This window comes from Sapajus apella, unplaced genomic scaffold, assembly GCF_009761245.1.
Source record: "Sapajus apella isolate SASKATOON/1434 unplaced genomic scaffold, GSC_monkey_1.0 scaffold148, whole genome shotgun sequence".
NCBI classification, from domain to species: Eukaryota; Metazoa; Chordata; class Mammalia; order Primates; family Cebidae; genus Sapajus; species Sapajus apella.
Window position 1 is genome coordinate 428,133 of NW_022437088.1, and position 23,445 is coordinate 451,577.

Genomic DNA, 23,445 nt, shown 5'->3' on the forward strand with positions numbered 1-23,445 from the left:
CCACAGCTCCAGCCCACCATAGCAGCTCAGCCACAGACACCGGGCCAGCCACCAGCTCCACCACTGCTCCAGCCCACGGCTCCACCACCGCTCCAGCCCACCATGGCACCTCGGCCATGGACACTGGGCCAGCCTCCGGCTCCACCACAGCTCCAGCCCACCATGGCACCTCGGCCATGGACACTGGGCCAGCCTCCGGCTCTACCACTGCTCCAGCCCACCATGGCACCTCGGCTATGGACACCGGGCCAACCTCCGGCTCCACCACTGCTCCAGCCCACGGCTCCACCACCACTCCAGCCCACCATGGCACCTCAGCCATGGACATCAGGCCCACCTCCGGCTCCACCACCACTCCAGCCTCCGGCTCCACCACAGCTCCAGCCCACCATGGCACCTCGGCCATGGACACTGGGCCAACCTCCGGCTCCACCACCACTCCAGCCCACGGCTCCACCACCAGTCCAGCCCACCATGGCACCTCGGCCGCGGATACCAGGCCAACCTCCGGCTCCACCACCACTCCAGCCCACCATGGTACCTCGGCCACGGACACCGGGCCAGCCTCCGGCTCCACCACCACTCCAGCCCACGGCTCCACTACCAGTCCAGCCCACCATGGCACCTCGGCCTCAGGCTCGACATCAGGCTCAGCTTCCACTTTGGTCCACAATGGCACCTCTGCCGCCGAGTCTACCACAATCCCAGGCAGCAAGAGTACGCCATTCTCAACTCCCAGCCACCATTCTGATACTCCTGCCACCCTTGCCAGCCATAGCACCAAGACTGTTGCCAGTAGCACTCACCATAGCATAGTACCTCCTCTCACCTCCTCCAATCACAGCACTTCTCCCCAGTTGTCTATTGGGGTCTCTTTCTTTTTCCTGTCTTTTCGCATTTTCAACCTCCAGTTTAACTCCTCTTTGGGAGATCCCAATACCAACTATTACCAAGAGCTGCGGAGAAACATTTCTGAATTGGTGAGTATCTGTCTTTCCTTCCCCATGCTCCCCTGAAGCAGCCTTCAGAACTGGCCACACCCTTTGCATCAAGTCTGAGTCCTTTCCCTCTCACCCCAGTTTTTGCAGATTTATAAACAAGAGTATTTTCTGGGCCTCTTCAATATCAAGTTCAGGTACAGTTCTGGGTGTGGACTCGGTGGTTGGAGGGTGGGTGGCTGTCATGACTGTAGGGAGGGACTGGCACATCCGGGTTGGGGGAGAGCGCCGAGCCAGAGCTGCGACCCGTGGCTGAAGTGCCCATTTCCCTGTGACCAGGCCAGGATCTGTGGTGGTAGAATCGACTCTGGCCTTCCGAGAAGGTACCACCAGTGTCCAAGATGTGGAGACACAGTTTGATGACCGTAAAGAGGAAGCAGTCTCTAGATACGACCTGAATGTCTCAGCAGCCAGCGGTGAGGCTGCTTCCCTGCCTGTAGCCTGGCACCATGCCGTGGCCCCTCTCCCTCCAGTGTCTGGGTCCCTGCCCTTTCCTTAGTCCTGGCAGCAGGAGGGGCACCTCCTTTGGGGGACTGCCCTGACCGCTGCTTTTCCTTTTAGTGCGTGATGTGCCATTTCCCGTCTCTGCCCCGTCCGGGGCTGGGGTACCAGGCTGGGGCATTGCGCTGCTGGTGCTGGTCTGTGTTCTGGTTGCGCTGGCCGTGATCTATCTTGTTGCCTTGGTGAGTGCAGTCCCTGACCCTGATCAGAGCCCCGCTGCTAGAAGGCACTCCGTGGCCCACCATAATCTCCTGTATCCCCAGGCTGTCTGGCAGTGCCGCCGAAAGAACTACGGGCAGCTGGATATCTTTCCAGCCCGCGATGCCTACCATCCTATGAGCGAGTACCCCACCTACCACACCCATGGGCGCTATGTGCCCCCTGGAAGTACCAATCATAGCCCCTATGAGGAGGTGAGGTTGGGCCCCACAGGCTGGGGGTGGCAGAGGCTTTGGCTGGTGAGGGTTCTGAAGGGGGTACTTGGAAAACCCAGAGAGCTTGGAAGAGGTGAGAAGTGGCATGAAGTGAGCAGAGGAGGGCCTGGCAAGGATGGGGGGCGGAGGTCCGAAGAGTTCTGGAGGACAGGCCTGGGAGGAGACCACGGAAGAAAGGGGACCTCAAGAGGGGGTGGCCCCACTGCCAGAATTCCTAAAAGAGCATTGGCCATCAGCATTCATGCTGGCTGGCGCTGGCTGAACTGGTGTCACCGTGGCAGTTTTTTTTTTTTTTTTTGCACCCAGAGGCAAAATGGGTGGAGCACGATGCGCAGGGGAGCCCTTCCTGAAGTCATAGGGGTGAGCCCCTGTGCCCCTAATCATCTCCTGGGAATGGAGGGTAGACCAAGAAAGGCCGGTGTAAGGGGAGGTTTCCTAGGTAGAGGAAGAAGTGTCAGCAGACCAGGTGAGCCTGGGTGCCAGTAGTGTTCTTGGGAGCTTCAAGGAAGCAGCGAACCCTCCCTCCTTCCTCCCCTGGCCTTTCTGTATGGAACCTAGTAAATAATTACTGGAGCCACCTGAGGCTGGAAAACCACTCTGGGTGGGGGAGGAGAGAGGAGTTTATTTTTCTTGCTCCTATTTTCCTCCTGGAGACCTCCCTCTCTCAGTTTCACAAAGACAGAGATACACACACACACACACACACACACACACACACCCCCTCCCTGGGCTGGAACAGCAGAGAATGGAGGGACAAAGGGGTTGCAAGGGAGGCCAAGGGGGCTGATTAGAGCCAAGGAGGAGTGAAGGAGAGGGAGGGAGGAGGACAGCCCTGTTTACAGTCACCTGGCTGGTGGGGTGGCAGGTGCTCTCTCCGACTTAACCCTTTGAGAGCTGGCCAGAACCCTGGACGGATTACCCAGCTTGGGGTGCCATGCAGGGGCTCTGGGAGGTACCTTCTGCTTCTCACCTGGGATCTCTTTTCCTTCCACCCAGGTTTCTGCAGGTAATGGTGGCAGCAGCCTCTCTTACACAAACCCAGCGGTGGCAGCCACTTCTGCCAACCTATAGGGGCACGTCGCCTGCTGAGCTGAGTGGTCAGCCAGTGCCAGTCCGCCCCACTCCGGCTCTTCAGGGCCAGAGTCCCCAAACCCTGTTCTGGGCTGGTGAGTTGGGAGTTCAGGTGTGCTGCTCACAGCCTCCCTCAGAGGCCTCACCAAGTTCCTGGACACTTCTCGGCCTGTGGAAGCCCGTGCCTGCCCCTGAGGGCTTATGCCTGGGGAGTGGTGCGGTGGGAGCTCCCAGGAGGTCTGGCCCAGAGACCCCGGAGATGGCAGGGAACCTGGACAGGACTGAATAAAACATGGTCTTCCGCTGTACCAACTTCTGATCTTTCATCTGTGACCTGTGGGCAGCAGGGCGGTCGGTCAGAATGTGTGTGAGGGGCCTGGGGGAGGAGACAGGGAGGCCAGGAGGCAGGAAGGAGCAGGTTTGTTTGAGAAGCAGGAGATGTGAGGAGGAGGTGACGTTGGGGAGGAGGGGTGGTCTGGGGAGCCACCTCTGGCTGACCCTGGCAGCACAAGAGGAAGGAGGAAACGAAACCCAGGCGGGTTTTGGAGGGCTAGCGTGACTGGGCTCTGTGCGCCAACAGCTCTCCCTTGGCGTTGCCTGGCCCATACTCTCCTCTCCTCTTGGCACGGTGCCCCCAGGTGCCTCTATTCTCAGCTGCCTGGGTGTGAAGTAAATCCTAGGGCAGTGATAACAGCCCAGAGTCAACAGGGCTGAGATAAGCGGGGGCCAGTTAGATCCGGGCACTGGCATCAGGCCCGGCCCCCACCTGACCCTGGCTGCCCCACCAGCGCACTGCCCCTGGGGTGGGCTCCGCAACACCCTGGGAATGGGGAAGTAGTTCTGGTCCCCTGACCCGTTCGGGCCCAGGCATGTTGCCTGTCCCCTCAACCGCAGGCCCTGGCATTCCCCCAGGGCCTGGGTGCCACCGGCCTAGACACCCTGGCTGGGGCCTGCCACCGGCAGCCGGAGAGCTACGTCCCCTGGCGGTTGTGGTGGGCTCAGGCCGGGCCAGGCCGTGTGAGGCAGGAGGCCCTCCTCCCTCAGGTGCCAAATCTATCCGGTACGCCGGCCCAGAACCACAGCCCAGCACCCTGCCCCCTCCTGCCCACCACACCCAGCACAGAAGCTAAGAGGAATGGTCACGCTCAGGGGAGGCAGAGATGTGCCTGGCATCACAGTTTATTGTTTATAAACCATGAAAATAACAGCTGTTGCTTGGCACAGGCCTAGCAGAGCCCACTGCAGGGGGATGGCAGCAGGCACCAGAAGCCTTGCCTGGCCCAACCCTATGGGAACACCCAGACTCAGCTGGGTCCCCAAGGGAGACTTGGCACGTTGGCATGGGTGCAGGACAGGTAAAGCATGCAAGAGAGAGAGAAGAGGGACTTAAGGGGCATGCGGCTGTGGGGTGTCAGGACCCAAATAAATAAAGCAGGATGACAGGGTCCCCTTCCCCTCACCAGGAGTGCCTGGACAGCATCCAGCCCAAAAGCCTGCCTGTCCCAAGGCTGCAGTTCAGCATCAACAGGGCAGGGAGCGGGAGATCATGCCCAGTGTTCAGGGGCCCTCCCTCCCAATCAGCCTGGGGGCACAGGACAGGGATGGAGAAGGGGCTCTCTCCATGGCTTGGGTGAGATGCCAAAGGCAGGGCATGGGGCAGACGCAGTGGGGGTGGGGGCTTGGCTAACAGGCAATGGAGAGAATGGGAGCCATCCAGAGAGGTGGGCAGAGGAGAGCCCCTGGGTCAAGAGAAAACCCTGGGAAGACATAGACACAGGGGAAGGGGCAGGGCCGCATTGTAGGAAGAGTTTGGGGGGAACAACCTGGGCAAAGAGGTTTGGGGGCCAGGGCCCAGGAGGACCCCAGGTCTGCATGAGGGGCCTGGAAGGCTCAGTCCAGCTTGGCAAAGCCCCCAATGGTGACTTTCCTCTCAGGCTTAGTACCCACTGGCTCCTGTAGCTGTACTGCGCCACCGCCGATGAAGCAAAAGGCAGGGCACACAGGCCCTGAGCAGTCCAGGGGGCACTCCAAGAGCCCACGGAAGGACACGGCATCCAGGAAGGAAACCCGGCCCCGTTCGTAGTCCAGGCAGATGCCCAGGCGGGGCGGCAGGGGCACTGTGCAGCCGGCTGTGGGGCCGTCCCTCCCCGTCAGCCCGGTGTTTGAGCTCGCCCCCGACCCCAGCAGGATCTTGCCCATGCCGATGGTTAGGAAAGCGAAGGGCGGCGACGCCTCCACTGTGGCATCCTCGGCACCGCTGTCGTGCCCGCTGTCCGGGTCGTACCTGCAGAAGCGGGCATTGGGTACAAGATTTTTGAGGGATGGAGTGACGGATGAGGTGCCGAAGGGAGATGCTGGAAGGATGGAATGCTGAGGAGCAGAAGGTTGGAGGGATGGATTTGGGGTGTTGCAAAGAAATCGCTGAAGAGGCAGGGTAGAGTACAGGGTCAGGGGCTTGGGTTCGGTGGGAAAGAGCATTGAAAGGAAAGCACATTGGCAAGAGCACTTTGGCACATTGGCAGGGAGGACAGGAAAGACAGTCATTGGTAGAGCACGTGGAAGGGCGTCAAGAAAGATGGTGTTGGGGAAATCATGCTGGGGAGAGGGTTCTGAGGACTAGAGGATGTTGGGAAGAATCCCAGATCACTGACTAAGGAGAGAAAGGAAGCTGGGAAGGTGGGCGTCAGGAGATAGATGAGGGTGGATTGGTGTCACAGATGAAGGGTGTCAAAGGGATGTGGGGTTGGGGACAGTGGGGTTTAGGAGGGGATTTGTGTTGGAGAGAATGTGCTTTGAAGAAATGAGGTATTGGGGGATACAGTGCTGGGGAGAAGGCTCAGGAAGAAAAGCATTGGTGGGAGGGTGTTAAACAGGGAGTTGGGGAGAGGAGGGATATGGAGGTGGGGTGTTTAAGGGAAGAATTTTAAGACGTGGGTGGAGGAGGTCTTGGAGAGCAATGGTTTAGTGGAGAAACAGTGTTGGGAATGGAGTATCAGGGAGAAAGGACACAGACGCTTGGAGAGATGGTGCATTGGTCCAGAGTGACAGATGGTGGGAAGGAAGCAGAGATGGCCCCTCTTCTATCATCCCCTTCCCCGACCATACACCACGCTCTGAAAATCGGTCCTCGAAAGCCCTTTTGCTGAGCCCATGCCTCTCCTGGCCACAGGGCTCCCAGTCTGGCTTCCATGCTCCTACTTCTCCCTCATAATCCTCTCCTGGCCCCACGCCACCAAATCTGTGCTCCGCTTGCCACCCCTGCCCTGCCCCTCACTCCCACCAGGACCCCCACACCCCATCCCTTCCAGAGGGGCCTGACCTGGGGCTGATCACATCGGGGGCACCCTGGAAGCTTTCTTGAAGCTTGCTCTCGAGCCCGACGCCCACCTTGACCAAGTAGGAGGCTGGGTCTACAGCACAGGCCCAGTAGCTGCGGCCCTGAGTCACAGCCACGTCGCCCAGGACCACGTCCACGCTCAGGTGGCAGCCAGTCAGCAGCCGGTCAGCAGCCAGCAGCAGGGGCAGCCCTGGAACACTCCGTACTGCTCTCTGGTCCTTGCTGATGGCCAGCCGCTCTCGGCTTGCACCCCAGCGGCCATCGAGGAAGAAGTGCAGGACTGGAAGGAGGGAGACGGTTGAGACAGAGGAAGAACTTCAGGGGCAAACACTGGTACTGGGGGCTGTGAGATTTCGGAACAGGGAAGACGTTGTGGGGGGGCTCAGCCACCAGGAATAGGCAGGGGGTTCAGGAGAACAGAGCATGGGAAACTGGAATGGAAGGCAGGAAGAAAAAAGAAGGGGGCATTCCAAATGGGCATGGGACCTCAGAGAGCGTTTTCATGATGACAGTGGGCACAAAACCAGGGCTCTGGACCTGGCTGACTCATGGTGCTTCCTCTAACCCCTTACTTGTTGCCAGCCCCAGGGACAGTCCCCGCTGTTGTGTTCCACCTGGTCACATTGCCATCACCATCAACCTATGTCTTCCAACCCACACTCTGGGTTCACCCCTGGCCCTTATACCCAGCCCCTACTTGGGTGGCAAGGCTCCCCTCTCATGCCCACCCCCTGGAGTCCAAACTATTTTCTAGAGTCACGTTGGTAACATTCATGAGACCTAACCTAACCTAGTCTGAACACTGTACTCAGACTCCCATGGAGCGCCTCACATCAGCTGAATTCTCACCACCCCATGAGGTAAGTATTAGCAATTTTTAAAAATTATTTTTTATTTATTTTTTAAGATGGAGTTTCACTCTTGTTGCCCAGGCTGGAATGCAATGGCATGATCTCAGCTCACTGCAACCTCCACCTCTGGGTTGAAGCAGTTATCCTGCCTCAGCCTCCTGAGTAGCTGGGATTACAGGCATGCGCCACCACGCCCAGCTAATTTTGTATTTTTCGTAGATATGGGGTTTCTCCATGTTGGTCAGGCTGGTCTTGAACTCCTGACCTCAGGTGATCTGCCTGCCTCAGCCTCCCAAAGTGCTGGGATTACAGACATGAGCCATGCACCTGACCTTTATTTTTTAGGGATGGGGTCTCGCTATGTTGGCCAGGTTGGTCTTGAACTCCTGGCCTCAAGTAGCCTTCCCTCCTTGGCCTCCCAAAGTGCTAGGATTACAGGTATGAGCCACTGTGCCTGGCTAATATTATCATTATCCCTACAGAAAAGGACTCTGAAGTTCAGAGAGGGTGAAAAACTTGCCAAAAGCCACCTATACGGTTGGTAAGAGGCAGAGCTGGGATTTGAACCCAAGCAGTCTAGCTCCAGAGCTAGTGTGTGTGACCCAGTATGTTATATGGCCTCTCTAGTGGCCACCTGGAACCAACCGTCAGGGCCTGGGCCCTGGCAGACCCCATACCCTTTACATAACCACTTGTGCCTGCTCACTCACCAGGTGCTGGGGGCGTGTGCAGGTGCACGTCTTCACTGTATTCACCGTAGCCAGCCTTGTTGCAGCCACGGACGCGCAGCACATACACAGAGCCGGTGTCGGGGTTCTCAAGCAGGGCACTGGTGCCCCTCACCTCCTCCCGCCGCTGCCAGCGAGCGGGGCCCGGCTGGGCGGGCACATCCGTGCGCCGGAACTCGACAGTATAGTGCCAGGCAGGTGGTGAGTGGGGGGGCAGGCGCCAGCACAGGAAGATCTGATCATAGGCAAAGGTGCGCTGGGTGTCAATGACGGGGGCCTCAGGCGCTGTTGGAAGAGACAGCGGGGGTCAGTCAGGGCCTGGCCACTGGCCTGGCATGGAGGGCAGGGGCAGGCAGGAAAAGGGAAAGCAGCGGGAGCCGGGGGGGTGAGTGTGGGTGAGAGGGAGCTGGGGAAGGACTCCTCCGGGAAATGGGCACAGGAGGGGCAGAGCAGGGCCCAAGAGAGAATGAGGCAGGAAAGCGCTGGGCTGGGGGTCAGGAGGCCTGTGTGGTAGTTCTGGGCTGCTGCTACCTCACTCTGGTCTGGAATAAGTCACTTCCCCTTTCTGGGCCTCAGTTCCCTCCCCTGTCAAAGGAGAGTATCAGATCAGGTAAGTTCTGGGGGCCCTTGCAGCTCAGACATTCTATGAGTTAACAGGAGCCCCAGGGAGGGGCAGGCAGAGGCCACTGGAGCCCACAGGCAAGAGGGCGCCAAGCAGGAAGGAAGGGGACCAGGCTCGGGAGAGAGATGCAGGAGGCAGCAAGGTGGAAAGCGGGGACAACAGAGGGACAGCAAAAGCTGATGGCAGCGGTTGGAGGTCAAGGGAAAGGAAGTGCAAGGTCAGAGGGTAAGGGTCACAAGCACAAAAGGTCAGAAAGGCCAGGATTAGTCAAGCGCCTGAAGAAGGCAGGAGAGAGACAGGGCATTGGTCCAGCGGGAGGACCACGAGGTGGGGACAAGGCAGGAAAGAAAAGAAAGCAAATGAGTGGGTGGCCGAGATGCGTGGGAGCAGCGGTGGGGGGGGAAGGGGCCGGCGGCGGGCAGGGCCCCCGGGGCAGGGCCGCTGACTTGCCTGGGGTGCTCCGGAGCAGAGTCCGCGGTGGCCACAGCCTACAAACAAAGAGAGGGAGAGGCGGCGCGGGGCGGGGTGGGAGGGTGGGGCGGGGGGGGCGGGGGGGGAGGAGTGGCTGGCCAGGCCGGGCAGGAGGCCGGGAGGTCCCCGGTGGGCACTGCCCCCCGGGCCCGCTGCTGGGGAGGAAGGGAAGAAGGCTCTGGTTGGGCATGGGGACTGGTCATCTTCTTACCTCGCAGGAAGTTAAGCTCTGTCAGCAGCTTCATTTCACGCCCCACGTCGAGCTGGCAATGGCGGAAGGAGGAGCTGGCGGCTGGCCGGAATGTCTGGAGGGCCTCAGTGGCTCGGGCAATCCTGGCATGGGGGCAAGAAAGGGTCAGGTCCTGCCATCTGGGCAGCCACCCTTCCTCTAGACTCTGTCTTGCCTGCCCCTAGAGCCTTGGCAACTGCTTTGGGAGCTGGTATCAGTTTGGCCTCAGGAAAATCCTCAGAACCCCAGTTCTCCACCTGGCAGTACTCTAGACATTGTCCTAGCTGCTGCCCACACCCTCGATGTCCCTGCCCCCTAGGAGCCCATGCCCCTGAGTACCTGTTGTGCAGCTGCTTGGCGGCTTGCACAAAGCAAGGCTGGTCTGTTTCCTTAAGTACTTCCTGGGCATAGCCCACCAGACCCGAGCCATCCAGCAGGCTCCGGTGCTCCTGGATCTGGGCGCTGAGACGGGCCAGCCGCTCCTGCTGGCATTCTTCAATGGCCTGAAGCAGTGATGCCCGCTTCTCCTCCAGCACAGCCCCCAGCCCCCGCACCAGCTGTGACACCTCCTCCTTGGCCTGCTGACCACTCACCTGCCCAGGGAGCAACACCCAAAGGATGTGTGACTTACTATCATCTTTGTGGAGGTAGCACTAGTACCGGCCTCCTCGGACGCCACAGTGTGGCTAAGGTCACGAGGGGTCTGGGGAAATCCTGCTCACCCGTTCCTACAGGGTCTGGGCTCATGGTTGCAAAGGCACCTCTAGATGGACTCAACTCCCAATCATTTGTGCTAACCTTCCTGGATCCCCACATCATAATCCTGACCCCTCAGTGACTCATCCAAATCAAAGAGGCCATGGCTACACTAATGTCCACTCGTACTGCACTAATGTCCATTGGCATCTATGCCATCCTTATTTGCCCATCCCCATGTTAGCTAGCTCAGACAACCTGGGAGAAGGTCATCATTCGTCACCTCACTCTAGCACTAGGGATGTGTGCCATCCTTGGTAGGCACCTGAACCTGAGAGCATCGGAGCTATGTGTGGGGTTTTCTGAGCTCTCTTTCTCCTGAGCTATAGCCACCCTGCCCCCACTGCAGCCCAGGTATAGCCTGGCCTGGGGCAATGGTGTTTCCGCCAACCTGGTTTAACCAGAACCTGGATACCTTACGGGCTTCCTGAGCTAGCAATGAGGTGATTGGGTCATGACCACCCACACCCCCTTCCTGCCCCCACTCCCAGGCAGGGCCCAGGGCCCACCTTTGTGCCCTCCCTCACCTCGGTGTGCCTCACAGCCTCCTCCAGCTCACAGATCTGGGTCTGTACCGTGTCCTGGTTTCCCAGGATGTATGTCAGGCTCTTTGTCAGCTTGTCCTGAGGGGGAAGAAGAAAGAGGTGGGCATCACGCCCAGCTCTGCAGAAGCCAGCAGTTGGGAGGAGGTGCAAGAGGGTAAGAGTGTGAGTTGGCACTAGGGTTGGATGAGGGGAGTCCTTACCTTGAGGGCCTGGTAGGCACTGAGCACTGGTGTGATCTTGTGCCCACTGTGGGTGCGCCTCACCCGGCAGAGTTGACATACCAGCCGTTGGCATGTCTTGCAGTAGTGGGTCACCTCTTCCTTGTGGTCTGGGCACATAAGACCCTAGGGACACAAAGAGCAATAGGATGGTCAGTCAATGGTGTGGGTAAGGGTGCTATGCTATCACGACAGCAGTTTGGTGCCCTCCCTCCACTGGCAAGATGGGAGTGGAGAAATCTGCCGGTGGTGCTCCACAGTGCCACCTGGTGGTCCACACTGGCATCAAAGCCAGCCTTTCCTGCAGTCTCCGGGCGGTGCCCGTTTCACCAGCATTGCACCCCCCTTCATCTCTCTCACTGGGATATGTGGTAGTAACAGTAACAATGATGACAATTATTCTGAGCCTGGTAGTTAATAATTAACCTTGTCCATCTTGTTTACTGCTGTATCTCCAACACCTAGAATAGCACCATGCACATAGGTAGGTGCTCAATAAATATTTGTTTAGTGAGTGAATGCACACAAACCTTTTTAGTGTGCAGATAACACTTTTTAGTGAACAAACATTATCTCACGCCATCCTCTCAACAACCCTTCAGGTATGACTATTGCAGGTCAGATACTACCATCCCCCTGCAGTAAATCAGATGGAGGCCCGAAGTTGTTGAATGATTTGTCTGGTGACTTTCTTACAGATTCCAGAGGTAAGTGCTTGGCAGTGGAAAACTCTTCCCATCTCCTTTTGGAAACCCACAATGCCAGGCACCCCGGCCCACCTGGAGCAGCATGTCCCTCCCTCCCCAGGCCTTGTAAGGGCTGGCTCACCTTGGGGCGGAAGGAGAGGGTGGGCAGGGTGGGCTCATGCTGGGCCTTCTGGGTGCCCCAGGGGTGGAAGAGCTTGAAGCACTCATTGCAGAAGGTGGCGCGGCACTCTGTGCAGCCCTTGGTGGCCTCTAGTGGTGGGGGCTTGCACAACTGGCACAGGATGGCACCTCCCACACTCACACTCTGGCGGTACCGCTCCACCACACGCTCCAGGGTCAGGTTCCTGAAAAGCCCTGCCAGGCCCCGCTCCCCAAGCTCCACATCACCTTGGCAGGCTGGGCACGGGAACATGATCACCTGGGGGTGCAAAGCACCTCGCTTCCTCCCAGGGTATGTCCCAAAGCCTGTGGATGAACCAGGGAGGGAGAGGATGTGACAGTTACAGCTGGCTGGGTGTGGGGAAACCTGTTAAATTAAATTAGATTTTCATTATGCCAGAACTCAGCTCTCATTCGAGCCTGCATAAGCAGTATCTCCACCCCCTAGAAAGACAGACAGATGCCCCGACCAGTGATGGACTTCTTCCATCTTCCTGATGAATAGCTCGGCATTCCCACCCCCACCCTGCAGGCCCCAGTCCCACCTGACTTAAGCAGCCGGTCCAGGCGGTCTGGCTTGGGGAGAGTTCTGCGGGAGAGGCGGGGGCTGCGTGTGGAAGGGGTGGAGGCAGGAGAGGTGGGCTCGGAGCTGGGGTCCCCGCCATGTCCTATGTAGCCCTGCTGGCCCAAGACCTCCCGGGCACAGGCCTGGCACACATTGTGGGTACAGGGCAGCACCAGCGGCTGCTTGTACATCTCTTGACACACTGGGCACAGCAGTTCCTTCTCCATGTTCTTCATGCTGGTCTGTGGAGGGACCAGGAGGCTAGGTCAGCGCTTGGACACCTAGGTATACCTCAGCAGCCCCTCGGCTGCCCTTGGATACCCTAGGGGTCTGAAGAAGGAGCGAGATAAGCTACCTGCAGCTTTTCCCCAGCACTTGCCTTGGGCTGGTTCACAGACCTTTCCAGACCTCTGTTTCCCTGCTGCAGAGCTAAAGGCCCAGAGGAGGGATCGTTGGCGCTGTGTCCTCTCCAGCCTCAAGCCCAATCCCCATTTCTCCAGCCGCAGCAGCCCCAGCTGGCAGCCCCCTCACCTGCCTCCATCCCCCATCTCTGGGCAGCTCGCCCCTGGCATTTTTCTCAAGGACACCGCCCATTCTGCAGCTCCATGCAGACCCCCACTCCCTTCTCTAGCAGCACCCCCATGCCATGATTCCTCCCTATAGCCAGGCGAAGCTGGCTCTCCATCCTGCTGGCTCTATTCGTCCTGCCGCGGCTCCGGCCTGCGGCCGCTCCAGCCTCCATTCCCATCCTTCACTTCCCCATCGGTCTCCTCCAGTCCCTCTGACCACCCCATTCCCCTTCGCCCCCATCAGGCCCTCCCGCCCTCTCCCGCAGCGCAACCCGGTCAGCAGCACCCGCTTCTCCGAGCTAGCGAGGGAATTAAGAGCCCCGCCTACTCGCCCCCTCCCCACCGGAAGTCCCCCTCCCCCTCTTGGTGGCGAGAGTGGGGGTCCTCAGGCTATGCCCCACCCCCACACCTCACCTTGGTCCCTCTCTTCGCAGCCATCCCGGTCAGGGGCGCAGCTGACACAAAGGAGGGAGGGACAAGGAGGGGGGGAGGAAGTGGTGGGGGGGAGCACGGTTGGCACCGCCCCTGGGAGAGCCGGGTACGGGTTGCCATGACAACCGCAGGCTCAGAAGCAGCCCTGAGTGGGGGTGCGTGGGGTGGGGTCTTGGGGAGGGGTCCAAATTGGGAACTGCACTGTGCGGCGGCTCCTACATCATCCCCCACCTGTCCTCAGTTTTCTTGGAAAATATCCAAGCTCACACGTCCCCTCCTCATAACAGCGCCTTTCCCCTGAAGCCCCAGCCCCAGTGCACTGCTGGAGGCCACCCCAGCCCACCCGCTGCGTCTGGGCTGCTCCTAGCTCCCCAGCCCTGGCACGCCGACGCCTTCACGGCACTCACCTCCGGGCTGCTCCCGGGATTACTCTCATACCTGCATCCCGACCCTCCCAACCATTTCTGCCATCGCTAGCCCGCTGCATACATCCCAGCATCTTCCTGGATCCCCACCTGTTCCAGGTCCCAGATTGCCCCAGAACCCTATACGCCTCCCCCTTCCCTCGACCCCACCTTAACTCACACTGATGCGGACCAGTGCGTCCATGATGGAAGTGAAGGTCTGCATATCCTCACCCTCTGCCATGGCCCTACCGTGCCCGCCCGCCCCCGGATGCCCGATCCCGGCTGCGGCTGCGAACCCCGGGCTTAATGCAGGAGCCCAGTGGGGGTGTGAGGAAGGCTGGGGGGTGAGGTGTCACTGCGCATGCTCCAGGGACCTGCCTCGAACAGCGCCCGTCGGGGTAGGGGGTGGGAAATAGTTATCCCCACGTGGTTCTCAAAAGCCGGTCGGGGGGTTGGGTAATATGCAAAGGTATTTGAGGGGGGAGCCATTTCTGATATTCTCAATTTTCATTGGCTCCTAAGCTTACTCATATTAAGCCGGGGGTTAGTTTCAGAGGAAAATGGGTTCCGGGTTGGGAGCACTAAATTTTGGGTTGGGAGATGTTGAGGCAATGATCATGGGGCAGGGAGGTTTTAGGAACGTGGAATAGAGATGACAGAAATGGCAAAGAAGAGAGATGGGATAGATGCCACAGGCATGGGCTCAGTGACTTAAAGAGATAAGTGCCGCTTGTACAGAGTGGCAGCAGATGCACCAGGGAGGAAAGTCTGGGGACCAGGGCGGTGGCCGAAGATGCCCCCTCGACGCAGTATTTCCTCCCTGTCGCAAGAGGGCGCTGCGTCCAGGCGCCGAGAGGAGGCAAGAGGAAGACGCCGGGAATAGCAAGTTCGAGTTAAGCGCTGACGCATGCGCATAGCTAACCGTACCTGGTTCGGCTCCGCTTTCTTGGTCAGAGGCGCCGACTGGACTCACGGGCGGGGAATGATGGGTAACGGGACCGTGGGGTCCCCTGGAAGTGCTAGCGGGGGTCGGGGTTGGGGTGGACAAGCTTTCCTCGTCCTCTGCCAGCAGAGCTGACGTGTCCTGAGTTCCGGGCAGTGGGCATTACCACAGAACGAGATGGTTCGGGGTGTCCGGAGCTGGGGAGTACCTGGAGGTCACCGTGCGGTGTGGGGAGTTGGGGAATGTGGCTGCAGTCCCGGGAGAGTTCTTGGAGCGGGTCGGCCCCCGGAGCTTCGGGACCGGCCGAATCTGCCTGTAGCTGCCGGAGGGAGGGCCGAGCCTGACTCCGTCTCTTCTCCCATTCCCTCCAGTGGTGGGTACAGGCACCTCGCTGGCGCTGTCCTCCCTCCTGTCCCTGCTGCTCTTCGCTGGGATGCAGATGTACAGCCGTCAGCTGGCCTCCACCGAGTGGCTCACCATCCAGGGCGGCCTGCTTGGCTCGGGCCTCTTTGTGTTCTCCCTCACTGTATCCTCCCTGCGGTGGGAGGGGGCGGGCCACGTAGGCATGTGCCCTTCGCCTTCCCCACACAGCTCTGTCCCCGTTGCACGCCCTACTCCTTAACTCCCTCGAACAGGCCTTCAATAATCTGGAGAATCTTGTCTTTGGCAAAGGATTCCAAGCAAAGATCTTCCCTGAGAGTAAGTAAAAATTGGAGCTTGAGTATTTGAACTTTCTCCTTTTTAACCCTCTGAAACAGGATACTGTATTTCCAGATGCTTAGATATAAAGGTTTTTAAGGAGAAATACGTTTACTAAAGCTGTCTGAAGACAGGTGACGCTTTTTGATTCTGCACCTTGTATAGCTCCTGGAATTGGAGCTGGAAGAGACGACCTTGGAAAGCATGAAACTTTGGTACCTTCTGGCCAGCTCCCAGGGAAGGTTTGAGGGGAATAGGCAAGTTTGGGCTGATGTTTTGCATCTATTCTCTGGGAGGTGATCCTTGTTGCCACCAGAAGAAGCAGCAGGACCAAGTTCACTATGGCTTTCTGATGTGAAATTGACTCAATATTAGAGAATTCTACTTTTTTTTTTTGGGAGACAGTTTCGCTCTTGTTGCCCAGGGTGGAGTGCAATGGTGTGATCTCAGCTCACCACAACCTTCTTCTCCCAGGTTCAAGTGATTCTCTTACCTCAGCCTCCCAAGTAGCTGGGGTTATAGGCATGTGCCACCATGCCCAGCTAATTTTTTGTATTTTTAGTAGAGACGGGGTTTCTCCATGGCGGTCAGGCTGGTCTTGAACTCCCAACCTCCGATGATCCACCCAACTTGGGTCTCCCAAAGTGTTGGGATTACAGGCATGAGCCACCGTGCCCAGCCAAGAATTATAGCTATTTGAGGGGATTGGGAAGAGTCTAAATACTAGAGGCACCAAATTTCTGTGGCAGCAGGAATCCTGACCCAATCAGAATAACTGTTAAGATTATTTCCTGTTTGCGGTAATTCTTGTTCAATTGCTCATGTAATCAAGAATTGATGATTTAGTTATGTATAGACAATTAAATTTGTAACGCAAATTAAGCGTTAAGGCCAGATCACTTAAGGAATGCCACATGCTCAGAAATTCACAGCAGATGCCAGGTGTGGTACAGGCCTGTAGTTTCATCTGGCAAAACAAAGATCTATCACGGTTGCCCTTAATCTTTTCTCTTTTTTTTTGAGACAAGGTTTCACTCTGTCACCCAGGCTGTAGTGCAGTGGTGTGATCATGGCTTATGCAGCCTTGACCTTCTGGGCTCAAGTGATCTTCCCACCTCAGTCTTACCAGTAGCTGGGATTACCAGTGAGTGCCACCACACCTAGCTTATTGTTTGTTTGTTTGTTTATTTATTTATTTTTTGAGACAGAGTTTTGTTCTTGTTGTCCAGGCTGGAGTGCAATGGCGCAATCTTGGCTCACTGCAACCTCTACCTCCCTGGTTCAAACAATTCTCTTGCCTCAGCCCTCAGTGTAGCTGGGATTACAGCATGTGCCACCACGCCCAGCTAATTTTGTATTTTTAGTAGAGATGGGGTTTCTTCATGTTGGTCAGGCTGGTCTCGAACTCTCGACCTCAGGTGATCTGCCCACCTTGGCCTCTCAAGGTGCTGGGATTATAGGCATGAGCCACCGTACCCAGCCTAATGTTTTAAGTTTTTGTAGAAATTGGGTTTTACCACGTTGCCCAGGCTGGTCTCGAACTCCTGGGCTCAAGTGATCTTCCTGTTTTGGCCTCTAGAATGCTGGGATTACAGGTATGAGCCACTGTGCCTGGCTGCCCTCATTTCTTTGCCCTGTTTTAGGACTTGCTTTCTCTGCATAGCCCTTTTGCAGGCTTCCATAGTTTCTTCCATCCAGCAGTCCTGGAACTTCTCTCTGTTAGATTTTGTTTCCATGTGTATTATCTTCATTTGCTGCTTTTTTTTTTTTTTTTTTTTTTTTAAAGGGACTCTTGCTTTGTCACCCAGTCTGGAGTGCAATGGCACAAACTCAGTTCACTGCAGCCTCTGCCTCCCAGGTTCAAGTGATTCTCCTGCCTCAGCCTCCCAAGTAGCTGGGATTACAGGCATGCGCTACAACACCTGGCTAATTTTTGTATTTTCATTAGAGATGGGGCTTCACCATGTTGGTCAGGCTGGTATTGAACTCCTGATCTGAAGTGATCCACCCACTTCAGCCTCCCAAAGTGCTGGGATTACAGGCGTGAGCCACTGTGCTTGGCCTTTCACTTGCTTCTATTGGCTGGGAGGGATGGCACATGCCTGTAATCCTATCACTTTGGGAGGTGGAGGCTGGCAGATCCTTTGGCCCCAGGAATTCAAAACCAGCCTTGGCAACATAGATAGACCCTATCTGTACAAAAAATACAAAATTAGCTGCTTATGGTGGTATATACCTGTAGTCCCAGCTCCTCAGGAAGCTGAGGTGGGAGGATTGCTTGAGCCCAGGAGGTTGAGGTTGCAGTGAGCTGAAATTGCACCACTGCACTCTACCCTGGGCGACAGAGTGCAATTCTGCCTCAAAACTTTAAAAAAAAAAAAAAGATTCCACTGTGGTGGGGCAAAGTTCTTGGCCCTCTTTGCCTTCCCTGAACTCTACCGGGGCATGTGGGGTCCTGTTTGTCCTTGCTTTTGTCTTCCCACCTTCTCTCCCATATTCCAAATAACCTAAAGTCCTTTCCTGCCCCCATGAACAAGTGGATCCAAGCCCTCTGCCCTCCAAACCTGTGTCCAGGGAGCAAGGCCCTCAACTTCCAATACTGGTCACTCAGCTTAATGAATTGACTCTCATTGGCTGGCTTCTGTTGGAAAGGCCTTAACTGGATTCCCCAAATGGGAACGTACCTTGCCCTTCAGGCTCTGTTGTCTATCACCTTTCCTTTTCCCTTTTATGGGAGGAAAGCCAGGAGGTTATGTGAGATTTGGGGCAGAGCTGGTTAAAAAAAGAAAAAAATATATACATCTACATCCATGTTCTTTTTTTTCTTTTCTTTTTATCTTTATTTATTTATTTATTTTTAAAGATGGGGTTTCACCATGATGGCCAGGCTGGTCTTGAACTTCTGACCTCAGGTGATCCACCCACCTCAGCCTCCCAATGTGCTAGGATTACAGGTGTGGAGCCACCGCCCCTGGCTCTTTTTTTTTTCTTTTTTGAGCAAGGGTCTCGCCGGGCGCGGTGGCTCAAGCCTGTAATCCCAGCATTTTGGGAGGCCGAGGCGGGTGGATCACGAGGTCAAGAGATCGAGACCATCCTGGTCAACATGGTGAAACCCCGTCTCTACTAAAAATACAAAAAATTAGCTGGGCATGGTGGCGTGTGCCTGTAATCCCAGCTACTCAGGAGGCTGAGACAGGAGAATTGCCTGTACCCAGGAGGCGGAGGTTGCGGTGAGCCGAGATTGCGCCATTGCACTCCAGCCTGGGTAACAAGAGCGAAACTCCATCTCAAAAAAAAAAAAAAGAGAAAGGGTCTCACTCTGTTGCCCAGGCTGGAGTGCAGTGGTGCAATCACAGCTCACTGCAGCTTTGAACTTTGGGCTCAAGGGTTCCTCCCACCTCATCCTCCTGAGTAGCTGGGACTATAGGTGTGTACCACCACATCTGGCTATTTTTTTTTAATTAAATTTTTATATTTTATTTTATTTTAGAGATAGGTTCTCACTTTATTGCTCAGGCTGGCCTCAAACTCCTGGGCTCAGGTGATCTACCCATCTCAACCTCCCAAAGTGCTGGGATCCCAGGCCACCACACTCAGCCTCCGGCCTCCATGTTCTGGGTATCATTAAGGTCATTTGAATCTTCTTGCTGTTGTCATGCATACCCTTCTAAGCAGGTTCCCCAAGATGCAGAGAGCCCCAGATTTCTCCTGGACTCCACATACTAATGCCTGGTATTTCCATTCTGACCGTTGCTCTCCTTGTCTCTTCTTGCCTCCCTAGTTCTGCTGTGCCTCCTGTTGGCTCTCTTTGCATCTGGCCTCATCCACCGAGTCTGTGTCACCACCTGGTATGTTCCTGACAGCTGGGTAAGGGGTGTAGCATTCTGTTCTTTGGCACTGGATCCTACTGTGATGGTGCCAGACTTTTTCCATCCACACCTACCTCTCCCTCTGTTCTCCCTCCTTTGTCCTTCCCCATTTTCCTAAACCTGAGCTTGGATTCTTTTCCTGATGCTAGTGTCTTCCCTAGGAGGCACCGGGCTGGCAGCATGCCTACTGGTGCCATGACCTTTCTGTCTTCACCGTATAGCTTCATCTTCTCCATGGTTGGTCTGTACTACATCAACAAGATCTCCTCCACCCTGTACCAGGCAGCAGCTCCAGTCCTCACACAAGCCAAGGTCACAGGCAAGAGCAAGAAGAGAAATTGACCCTGATTGTTCAATAAAGTTGATTCTTTGTAGCTCTGTGAATTGTGATATATTGTGGACCTCATCTACCAGTGCCCAGCTTAGGTGTACAGAATGTTAAGACATTTGGGCACCTACCATTTTCAGAGCTTGGGAATGGTGAGGCTTTCCTTCCTCCCACATTCATTTTTACCAAATATCTGTTGAACACCATCGGTGCCAGGTATTTGGCCAGGCACTGGAGTGACATACTCGTGTGCATCTCATCATGGAAGAAAAGCACATGAATGTTCTGCAGTCTTGACCTTTGGGGAAAGGGGTAAAGGCTGCAATGCAGGAATCATGCCTGTCAGCACCAGAAGGGAACTTGAAGCAAAAGAGTAAAGGAAGGAAAGGTCCCTCACCCCTACACTGTTTGATGGGGTTCCATGTGATAACTTTACCACTCCAGCTACCTGCCTTGAGCAAATGAGCACCCTGCCCTTTCTGCTGCAAGTGCATAGGTGGGACTTCCCTTCTGATGCTGCCCAGGACCTATCCATTCTACTCCAGCATGAATATATGCCTATGTTTAGAAAGACTCTCCAGGGCGGTCAACTCCTCCTAGCCTCTCTTCTGGTGCCTTCATTTTTTCTCTGTCTTGTAGCCAAGACACTGGGAACTTCCTAAGTTTTAGCAAAGTATATATAAAACAGGAGGAGCAAGGACACTAACCTTTGAGCCAGGCTTGATGGAAATGAGGCAGCTGGCTACTTCCACCCTGCCCTGTCTGTGCTGTCATGAGGAACAACTCTGTGCAGAGTGCCTGTTCTTTGGGGCACCTAGGTGCCCTGCCTCGTGCTGAGTGGTGTGGGTTTTAGGGTGCGCGCCTTGTCTTGGTTAGCTTTGTCTATTCCAGAGTCTGATAATGGACAATAAAGACTGGTGGGTTGGGCCGGGGGCAGTGGCTCAAGCCAGTAATCTCAGCACTTTGGGAGGCCGAGGTGGGTGGATCACTTGAGGTCAGGAGTTTGAGACCAGCCTGTCCAACATGGGGAACCTTGTCTTTATGAAAAATACAAAAATTAGTGGGCTGTGGTGGCACGCGCCTGTATTCCCAGCTACTTGGGAGGCTGAGGCATGATAATTACTTGAACCTGGGAGGTGGGCGGTTCAGTGGGTGGAGATTGTGCCACTGCACTCCAGCCTGAACGACAGTGAGACTCGGTCTCAAAACAGATGTGGGTTGGTTGAATGAAATAACCTGTCCAGAACAAACAAAATCCTGTCCATAACTGCCTGAGTTAGGGAAGAAGACCCAAAGAAGATGAAGAAGTGAGTAGAGTTTTGGTCAAGGATTAGAGGCCACCCACTCCACTCCAATCTTTGGTTTTTTTTTTTTTTTTTTTTTTGAGACGGAGTTTCGCTCTTGTTACCCAGGCTGGAGTGCAATGGCGCAATCTCGGCTCACCGCAACCTCCGCCTCCCGGGTTCAGGCAATTCTCCTGCCTCAGCCTCCTGAGTAGCTGGGATTACAGGCACGCACTACCATGCCCAGCTAATTTTTTGTATTTTTAGTAGAAACGGGGTTTCACCGTGTTGACCAGGATGGTCTCGATCTCTTGACCTCGTGATCCACCCGCCTCGGCCTCCCAAAGTGCTGGGATTACAGGCGTGAGCCACCGCGCCCGGCTCCACTCCTATCTTTGGCTAGAACCGCAGACACTTGCCCTTCGATAACCTGGCCGAGGAGGACGTGCTAGGCAGCTTATCCAAGACGCCTGCAGGGGGGCGCCATGGACCCACGTCTCCCTCCTGGAGGCTAGCAGCACCCTCCCAGGTTAGCCAGCCCTGTGGGCCGGGAGGGGCGTTCGTTGCTGCTGGGTCCTTCCCTGGGAGGCGAGCCTTCTCAGAAGACTCGAAAGACTGGTTCATTTGGAAGGATTGAATCCTGAATTAAGCCTCTTCTCTCTGTAGGCTGGGAATGGAGGCAGAAAGTTCAGTGGAGACCAGAGAGAGCCTCCCTGATAGGATGGCCGCTCTAGGCTCGGACTCACTCGTTTTGTATTGATGGTTGGGAGGGGTGGCGCGGTGGGCTGTGATAGCTGAGACCCTCTGGGAGATGAGGTGAGGTTGTCCAAGACAGTCTCTGGGCTTAAGGGGAGGCTGGGTTAGTTCTAAGTCTCACTGTCAAACCTCGACTTTGTCCTAACGCGAAGTGGGAGCACTGGGCAGAGGGTCAGGTCCCAGTTCAGGTGAGCACAGACACAGCTTGTGGTGGATGGGGGGGAGGTGTGGGGATCCAACCACCAGAGGGCACCATGCCTTCCACAGCGGGTGCTGGCTTGGGTGGGGACCAGCAGCAAGCATCATCTCTATGGCTAGAGGAGGGTGAGAAGGAGCCGGAGAGCAGGTGCCAGGGCAGTGCCAAGGGATCTGAGCACCTGCTGCCACTACTGCGTAGGCACCAGGGGCAGCACGTGGCCCAGGAATAATGATGCTTTCCTCAGGGAATGAGTGCATTTACAGGACAGGTTGGCGCCGACGTCGCAGCTCTGTTCCCTGCCTGGTTGCAGGTTGCCTGCACCTGACCTGCCAATTAACCCTGGCAGGAGTACCACAGCCACCTAATCACTATCATTAGGTAAGGGGCGTGAGGACTCCAAGGCTCCCAGAGCCCTGAGGGTGAGAAGGGCAAAGGTGCTAACCTCTTGGCCCCTGGACTCCTGGGGCTCAGCTCCACCCCGGAGGAGGCGGTAGGCCTGAGGGAGAGAAAGCGTCCCCACCCCTGGGGAACAGAGGGAAGCCAGATGTTTCCTCCTGCTCCCTCACACGTGGCCCTGACACCGAAGGCACCCGCAGCCAGCTCCGGAAACAGGAGTAAATAATGCAGGGGACGGGGAGAGTGGAGGATGGCGGGAGGGCGCTCGCTCTGCGGGTTCCTGGGGGCAGAAGTGATGCCTCCAGAGAAAAGGGAGGGCAGGGGAAATGTGAGACGAAGGGCACGGAGGCTGACTCCCCGAGGACTGGCACTTAGGTCCTGCCTGCGGGTCAGGGCGGGGGATGGGGGCGCCCAGGGCAGGCAGGGAGGGGAGTCTGCGCCAGGCCTTGGCTCCAGCCCTTTCCGGCCCTTATTGTCCTTGGTGAGAACAGGACGCTGTCCCGTTCCCACTGCCGGGCTCCCCCAGTTCTGCTCCCCAGGGGCTCGGGAAGGATGTTGGGAAACAAGAGAGAGCCAGAGACCCGTAGAGACAGAGATGCTGAGAGACACAGAGACAGATACAAAGGGGAAAGGTTCAGTCAAAAGCGGGCATTGAAGCTTATTGTGAGCCCAGTGGGGCCTGAGCGCTGTGGGAACCACGAAAGAATGGGAAGCCTGGAGGCCCTGCCCTCGGGGACCTACTGGCCCGCCTGCCCTGTGCATCATCCTCCTTGACTTAGGCTTACTAGGATCTGCCTCTCAAGCAAACAATGGTGGGACCCTCACACAGGCCCAGTTGGGGCACTGAATAATTCTGCTTTAGGTACCTTTCTTTGCTTTTATCCTAGAAGACTGGAGGTTCCTCAGGCAGCAGTCCTGGGATTGGGATCAGGTTCCCAAATCCACCCCCCACACCTCCCAACCCCAGGGCTGAAAGCCAGCTGGCCACACAGAAGTTGCTCTGTACATGCTATTTGGTTGAGTTCCTGCAGAGGCAGAGAGAGAAGCCCCCTCAGTTGGCCCTATGGTTAGGTACCCCATCACCTTGGGTGAAGGGTCAGGTGGAGGAGGCCTGACCACTGGCAGGAGGCAGAGTTTAGAGCTTCTGGTAGTTTGAAGAACCATCTATTCCCACCCCAGCCTCTGCAGGGGGTCAGGGGCAGGGTGGGAAACGACTCAGATTTCAGCAACTGCTCCCTTGGAGACAGGACTTCTGAAAGATGGAGAGAAATCTGGATCCCTGCTGTCTGTGGAGGCTCCAGATACACTTGAAAATGAAGAAAAACAGGCACATTTACATTTGACAAATTAACTTTTTTTTTTTTTTTTTTTT

At 56.2% G+C, this 23,445-nt stretch overlaps 3 protein-coding genes and 1 long non-coding RNA gene across 7 annotated transcripts in view; 2 read left to right on the forward strand and 2 right to left on the reverse strand.

Annotated features, from left to right (window-relative positions):
- Window positions 1-601, reverse strand: part of LOC116541107 — a 746-nt gene extending 145 nt beyond the window's left edge. The window contains exons 1-2 of the long non-coding RNA XR_004264717.1: window positions 542-601; window positions 422-481 (exon numbers count right to left, since the gene is read on the reverse strand). This is a non-coding gene — a long non-coding RNA (uncharacterized LOC116541107). The remainder of the gene's footprint in view (window positions 1-421; window positions 482-541) is intronic.
- The window catches only part of MUC1 (mucin 1, cell surface associated), a 4,715-nt gene extending 1,403 nt beyond the window's left edge, over window positions 1-3,312 (forward strand). The window contains exons 4-9 of one of the 2 annotated variants that reach the window (XM_032265008.1): window positions 565-980; window positions 1,080-1,135; window positions 1,278-1,414; window positions 1,560-1,681; window positions 1,763-1,912; window positions 2,930-3,312. In XM_032265008.1, coding sequence (XP_032120899.1) covers window positions 565-980; window positions 1,080-1,135; window positions 1,278-1,414; window positions 1,560-1,681; window positions 1,763-1,912; window positions 2,930-3,004 — 956 coding nt within the window. In that variant the 3' untranslated portion in view covers window positions 3,005-3,312. The remainder of the gene's footprint in view (window positions 1-564; window positions 981-1,079; window positions 1,136-1,277; window positions 1,415-1,559; window positions 1,682-1,762; window positions 1,913-2,929) is intronic. The other variant, XM_032265009.1, reaches the window with a different exon arrangement.
- Window positions 3,313-4,148: 836 nt separating this feature from the next.
- Window positions 4,149-14,016, reverse strand: TRIM46 (tripartite motif containing 46). 3 transcript variants are annotated; one of them, XM_032265004.1, is made up of 10 exons: window positions 13,779-14,016; window positions 12,173-12,434; window positions 11,590-11,933; window positions 10,744-10,887; window positions 10,526-10,621; window positions 9,582-9,835; window positions 9,225-9,346; window positions 7,903-8,205; window positions 6,324-6,621; window positions 4,149-5,288 (listed from the first exon to the last, which is right to left on the reverse strand). In XM_032265004.1, the coding sequence occupies exons 1-10, from the start codon at window positions 13,839-13,841 to the stop codon at window positions 4,895-4,897; spliced, it is 2,280 nt and encodes a 759-aa protein (XP_032120895.1). In that variant the 5' UTR covers window positions 13,842-14,016; the 3' UTR covers window positions 4,149-4,894. The 3 variants fall into 3 exon arrangements, with proteins under 3 accessions (XP_032120895.1, XP_032120894.1, XP_032120896.1); XM_032265003.1 differs by lacking the exon at window positions 13,779-14,016 and adding an exon at window positions 13,176-13,510; XM_032265005.1 differs by lacking the exon at window positions 12,173-12,434.
- Window positions 14,017-14,449: 433 nt separating this feature from the next.
- KRTCAP2 (keratinocyte associated protein 2) lies at window positions 14,450-19,485 on the forward strand. The gene is made up of 5 exons (XM_032265007.1): window positions 14,450-14,589; window positions 14,915-15,069; window positions 15,179-15,242; window positions 19,024-19,090; window positions 19,333-19,485. The coding sequence occupies exons 1-5, from the start codon at window positions 14,508-14,510 to the stop codon at window positions 19,451-19,453; spliced, it is 489 nt and encodes a 162-aa protein (XP_032120898.1). The 5' UTR covers window positions 14,450-14,507; the 3' UTR covers window positions 19,454-19,485.
- The last annotated feature ends 3,960 nt before the right edge of the window (window positions 19,486-23,445 follow it).